This window comes from Palaemon carinicauda, chromosome 20 (genome assembly GCF_036898095.1).
Source record: "Palaemon carinicauda isolate YSFRI2023 chromosome 20, ASM3689809v2, whole genome shotgun sequence".
Taxonomy (NCBI): domain Eukaryota; kingdom Metazoa; phylum Arthropoda; class Malacostraca; order Decapoda; family Palaemonidae; genus Palaemon; species Palaemon carinicauda.
In genome coordinates this window covers 91,223,511-91,229,512 of record NC_090744.1, presented here as the reverse complement: position 1 = coordinate 91,229,512, position 6,002 = coordinate 91,223,511, and the positions used below count along the sequence as shown (strand labels likewise).

The 6,002-nt window shown below is 30.1% G+C and overlaps 1 protein-coding gene and 1 long non-coding RNA gene across 2 annotated transcripts in view; one reads left to right on the top strand and one right to left on the bottom strand.

Annotated features, from left to right (window-relative positions):
- The window catches only part of LOC137659978 (uncharacterized), a 1,392-nt gene extending 265 nt beyond the window's left edge, over window positions 1–1,127 (bottom strand). The window contains exon 1 of the mRNA XM_068394717.1: window positions 1–1,127. This exon is cut by the window's left edge and continues 265 nt beyond it. Coding sequence (XP_068250818.1) covers window positions 1–1,127 — 1,127 coding nt within the window.
- A 1,391-nt stretch (window positions 1,128–2,518) lies between these two features.
- On the top strand, window positions 2,519–5,329 carry LOC137659532 (uncharacterized). The gene is made up of 3 exons (XR_011047571.1): window positions 2,519–2,636; window positions 4,747–4,826; window positions 4,934–5,329. It is a non-coding gene; the product is annotated as an uncharacterized lncRNA (long non-coding RNA).
- The last annotated feature ends 673 nt before the right edge of the window (window positions 5,330–6,002 follow it).

Genomic DNA, 6,002 nt, shown 5'->3' with positions numbered 1-6,002 from the left:
TCAGCCGCATTGTTTGTGCGTTTGTCGTTAGAAGGTACTTCAGCCCAAAGCACTGGTGGAAACTTGGAATGAGGTGTGACATAGTTATCAACGAGATAGTCTGCATAATTAGTACATTTTTCTTTCTGTGGTGCGCATAACATCAGTTCCTCAATAAAGCAGTCTTCAATATCAGCAGGATCAATGAAATGGAGACCATAAGATAGCTTTAACCACTGTCCTATGTCACTGTTCTTGTCTTTGTATTCTTTACTTAAGCCAAGGTTTTGGATTTTCCTCCACCACGCCTGCCCTAAATGGAATCTACAGCATTTGATTATTGCATCCGGAAAAGTTTCTTTCAGGATAGTGAGTATGGGGAATTCAAAATCCACGTGTATTACAGAGGGTTGCAGTTGCAGATTTTTTGATACACAAATACCATGTAAGCATTTCCACATGGTTCGGTAAATCTCCTCCGATTTACCTGGTAAAAGAACATATACTAAAGGAATATAGTGGCCATTACATAGACCATGGATAGAGTACAGTTGATAAAAATATTCTGGGCAACTCTTAAAGGTCCCGTCAATAAAAATCTCCTCTGCAGAAGTTACCAGAAATTCCAGATTTGTTGTACATGACAGGATAACAATGCCTGTGTCTGGGTTATTTTCCAACACGAACTCTTCGCCTTTGCTGGTGGTGGTATTCATGGATTCAAGCGCTTGATGAACTTCCTCACGATTTTTAGGTAAAACAGGATATTGCTTCCTTCTTTCACGGTATATTGATTGTGCCAGACATTTCAGATCACCAGACTGCAGATTGTTTTCCGTAACTTTACAAATTTCTGTCCTAATTATTTTTGCCGGCCTTGCTGTCATGTCATCACTTGCTTTTCTTTTCACTGCAGTACGTAGTTGTTGTCGTTCAAGCTTTCTCTCATCATTTTCATGATTGTGCTGCAACTGCACAGGGACAATGCTACCTATTTCACAGTCTGTTTTCACTCGAGCTTTACACTTCCCATTTGTGCACCACCATGAAAAACTTCCATCACTTAATGTTGTGTCGACTCTAAACTTGTAACCTTCATAGATTATGCATTTCTTTCCCTTGTTAGTTTCTGTAATGGTGAACTCCATGTTGGCACGACTTGACTATACTGGGTGGAATCACCAGACACACTGACCAGTTGTATGGAGGTCACCGACAAGGTTAACTGGCTGACCCCGGAACGAAGTAGGGGGTAGGGGTGGGAGGTGGGAGGATAATGAGGCAGTCAGGTCGTCTGCTCTTTTAATAGTATATTTTGTCGCTCTTTCAGAATACTCTCACTACTGATTCGCCGCTCATTTGTCGGTCGCCCGAGTCATTAGTAGCCATTATTTAGGACCAGCTTCTGCTCGTATTCCTGTTAAGAACAACAGTGAGAAAGAGATAAGTGTTAATAATACTTAAGGTAATTACCCAGTTTAGTTTGAGTGTGCTTAAGAGACATTTGGATATTCAGTGTTTTATATATTGCTGTCTAGTAGTTATTCAACGGTCTCAGAATTCGGGTATTAATGTTTTAAAGTGCAACAGTTTGAATGTAAAAGCAAACAAGGATGTTTGGAATCCGAGAAGTTTAATTAACTTGCCAGTCGTAGTATATATGATATTATATGTTTGGTTCCCAGTAAGCAGCCAGATTATAGTATATTTATTTTAATGTCCAGAGTTCGGGAGTCATAATCGTATAATATATTTTTTGCTAGTGCCCAGAGCAGGGAACAATACATAATATATATATATATATACATATATATATATATATATATATATATATATATATATATATATATATGAATTTATATATATGTATATATATATATATATATATATATATATACATATATATATATATATATATATAAATATGCACATATATTTATATATATAAACATATATATATATATATATATATATATATATATATATATATATATATATATATATATATATATAAATATATATATATATATATATATATATATATATATATATATATATATATATACATATATATATATATATATATATATATATATATATATATATATATATATATGCATATATATGTATATATATATATATATATATATATATATATATATATATATATATATATATATATATATATATATATATCTATTTATATATACATTTATAAATATATGTATATATATAAATATATATATATATGTATGTATATATACACACACACACATATATATATATATATATATATATATATATATATATATATATATATATATATATATATATATATATAGAGAGAGAGAGAGAGAGAGAGAGAGAGAGAGAGAGAGAGAGAGAGAGAGTGAGAGAGAGAGAGAGAGAGAGAGAGAGAGAGAGAGAATAAATATCTTTAGCTCTTGAACCCTAACGGTAAGGATGGTGCACAAATATGGTTTCATGACCCTTTTACGTTGTGAGCTGACGTGCTCTTAGGAGGTGGGGCAATGGCCACTGAATTGCCAAGAACGTAGGTTAATGCGACTTATGCGCTTCTCAGATCTTGACGTAGCGCCTTTCAGGACAGTACTTCGTACTTTGTCTCCTCCTCCTGCAAGACACAAAACATTGTCGTAAGTTGGATTGAATTAGAAGTTTATGCATCGAAATATTATTTTTAAATGTCACGAGTTCTTGATAATAGGAAATCATTGTTACCGTATTTAAAGAAATAATCGTTAAATGTTTAGATGAAGTTTTTGTAGCAAAGATCTATGCACTTTAATCATAATGGGTGTGGATGATGATGATAAATATATATATATATATATATATATATATATATATATATATATATATATATATATATATATATATATATACATACATATATATATATATATATATATATATATATATATATATATATATATATATATATATATATATATATATATATATATATCAATCATCATCATCATTATCATCATCATCAGCCGTAATTGTCTACTGCAGGTCAAAGGCCTGAGACATGAACTCCCACTCACATCTTTTCATGGTCTTTCAATGACATCTATGCATAATTTTTCTTTAGCACGTTAATCCATTGTCTTCTTTTCCTTCCCCTGCTTCATTTGCAAATTTTAGGGACCCATTCTGTTATTCTTAATGTCCATATGTTATCTGTTATTCTCATCATATGTCCTGCCCAAGTCCATTTCTTTTTCTTACTTGTTCATAGAATATCCTCTAATTTAGTTTGCTCTTGTATCCATGTTGCTCTTTTTCTGTCTCTTAGTGTTATTCCCAATATTATTCTTTCCATAGTTCTTTGAGTTGTAACTAGCTTATGTTATAAGGCTTTAGTAAGGCTCCAAGTTCCTGATGCTTGAGCTAGTGCTGGTAGGACTATCTGATTAAATACTTTTCTTTTTAAAGATTGTAGCATTTTACGTTTCATAATCACGTTTTGTTTATCAAAATTATTTCATCCTGTGCTTATGCCTATTTTTATATCGGCCTCAAGTACTGAGGAAATACTTACTGACTGCCCTAAATACGTATACTCATCGACAATATCTAGAGGTTTGCCTTTAATCATTATTTGATATCTCTGCATTTTCATTAAATATTATCTTATTATACTCATATTCATTTTCAGTTCTATATTTCTGCCTTTTCTATTCAAATCTTCTATCATCTGTGCAAATGCACCCAGGATTCAATTAATACAACTAAATCGTTTGGAAATCTTTAGTTGCTAAGGTATTTCCCATTAATGTTAATTCCTACATTTTCTCAATCTAAATTCTTGAAACCTTTTATGTACGATGTGAACAATTTAGGAGTGATGGGGACATCAAAATTTTCACACTATATTTCTGTAGTTTTAGGATTTTTCTTCTTCCTATATTGATATCCTCAAGTGTTCTAACATAAGATTCCTGTATTCCTTGTCTTTAAAGTGTTTCCATTACAGTTATGACAGGACAAAAGGTTTTGTCAAAGTCTATTAATGCCATACATAGTGGTTTTCCATACTCTTGATTTTTCCAACAGAGTATGGAAAACCACTATGTAGTACGTGAATATGGTCAGTTGTTGAATACCCACTTCCAAAGCGTACCTGCTCTCTTGGTTGATTAAAGTTCAGCTGTTCATCTATTCACCCTAATATGACCTTAGTGAACTTATTGATCTGTGATTTTTCGGGTGTTTCCCTTTTTGTGAATTATTGTAATAGATAAAGTTTTTCCAAGCTGTAGGTATAGAGCATTCTTACAGACATTTGGTGTAAAGTTCAGAGAGTTTTACCGTTATGAAATCTCTAGTTTTTAGACCGTCTTTTCCCGCTGCTTTGCTTGCTTTCATGCATTTTACTTTTCCTACTGCTGCTTTTGGAACCGGCTCAGTTGTTTCATTATTTTTATTGGCAAAGTTATTTCTTTTAGAAAACCTATACAATCACTCCACCTCTAATGTTGATAATTTGTTTCTGATAACAACAGTTATATGAGTAAAGAATTGCAAATTTATTTTATCTCTTTGTAGAAGATGTTATCAAACCTGTTTCTGAATGTCTTTAGTATCGATCACAATTTTACCTGCCCAAGAAACAGAAACTCTTTCAGACAGTTTCATATCTTCATATGAAAAGGTAGTCAAACAAGAACAGAATTCAGTCTAAAACCAATGACAATAATTACTATATCTCACAGCCTCTCTATCTCTCTATCTTTGCAGGTCCGAATTGAAAACCTCCTCAACCATGTTTCATAGAACACTGCTCTTAGTGGCATTTGCCGTCTTGACATCAGCGAAAAGTAAATAGAGCTTCAAAAATTTTGTTTTTCTGCCTTATCATTAATATAATTGATTACTGTTGCTTACTTTGCTCATTTATTTAATCTTACCTATTCGTTCCTTTCAGAAATACAATCACCTACTGGAGCCACTGATGTCCGTATAGAGGGGCCTAACTGTTGCGTGCTTCCGCTAGACCACATTTATTACTGCTGCCAATCATTGCGAAGATCTGGTGGTCCTTTAACCACGGGTTCGAGTTGTTGCCTGCATTTTTAGCCATACATCATGAAGCATTCTTTTTTTACATCTTTTGATTACATAATTTTGGAATTTAAAAATCTAAATACGCAATAACATTTGCTTTATTTATACTATTTTCATACATAAAAACCGGATAATATAATCTATCTTATAAAGAAAAAGCACTCGATTTTAATATCTGGGATATTAACGATTTAAAAAACCAAACAATGTTAAATAGAAGAAATGACTGAAACATCAAGGAAAATTAGGGATTGCTTCCATGCAATAGTTGGTCATATCGGAATGATCAAATAAAGTATTTCAATTAGTCTGTTAGAATGTTGTTTACCCTTATTATTCTAACCTTTTAAATAATGACTAAAGTTTCACCTATGACTTTACAATATTTCGTTTCACATAAATCTATTTATGAATACTGTACTGTATTGGAAAATATTCCTTATAGCAATGCAGCAGACATTTCGATTATTATTTCTTTACAACTCTGGTATACTAAGATTTATTTAATTTTTGATTAGTGCCACATTCACAACTGAAAGGTTATATATATATATATATATATATATATATATATATATATATATATATATATATATATTTATATATATATATATATATATATATATATATATATATATATATATATATATATATATGTATATATATACATATATATATAAATTATATATATATATATATATATATATATATATATATATATATATATATGTATGAATGTATGTATGTATTTATATATATGGATATAATATATATATATATATATATATATATATATATATATATATATATATATAAATATATATATATATATATATATATATATATATATAAATATACATACATATAATTATATATAGATATATAATTATATATATATAAATATATAATTATATATAGATATATAATTA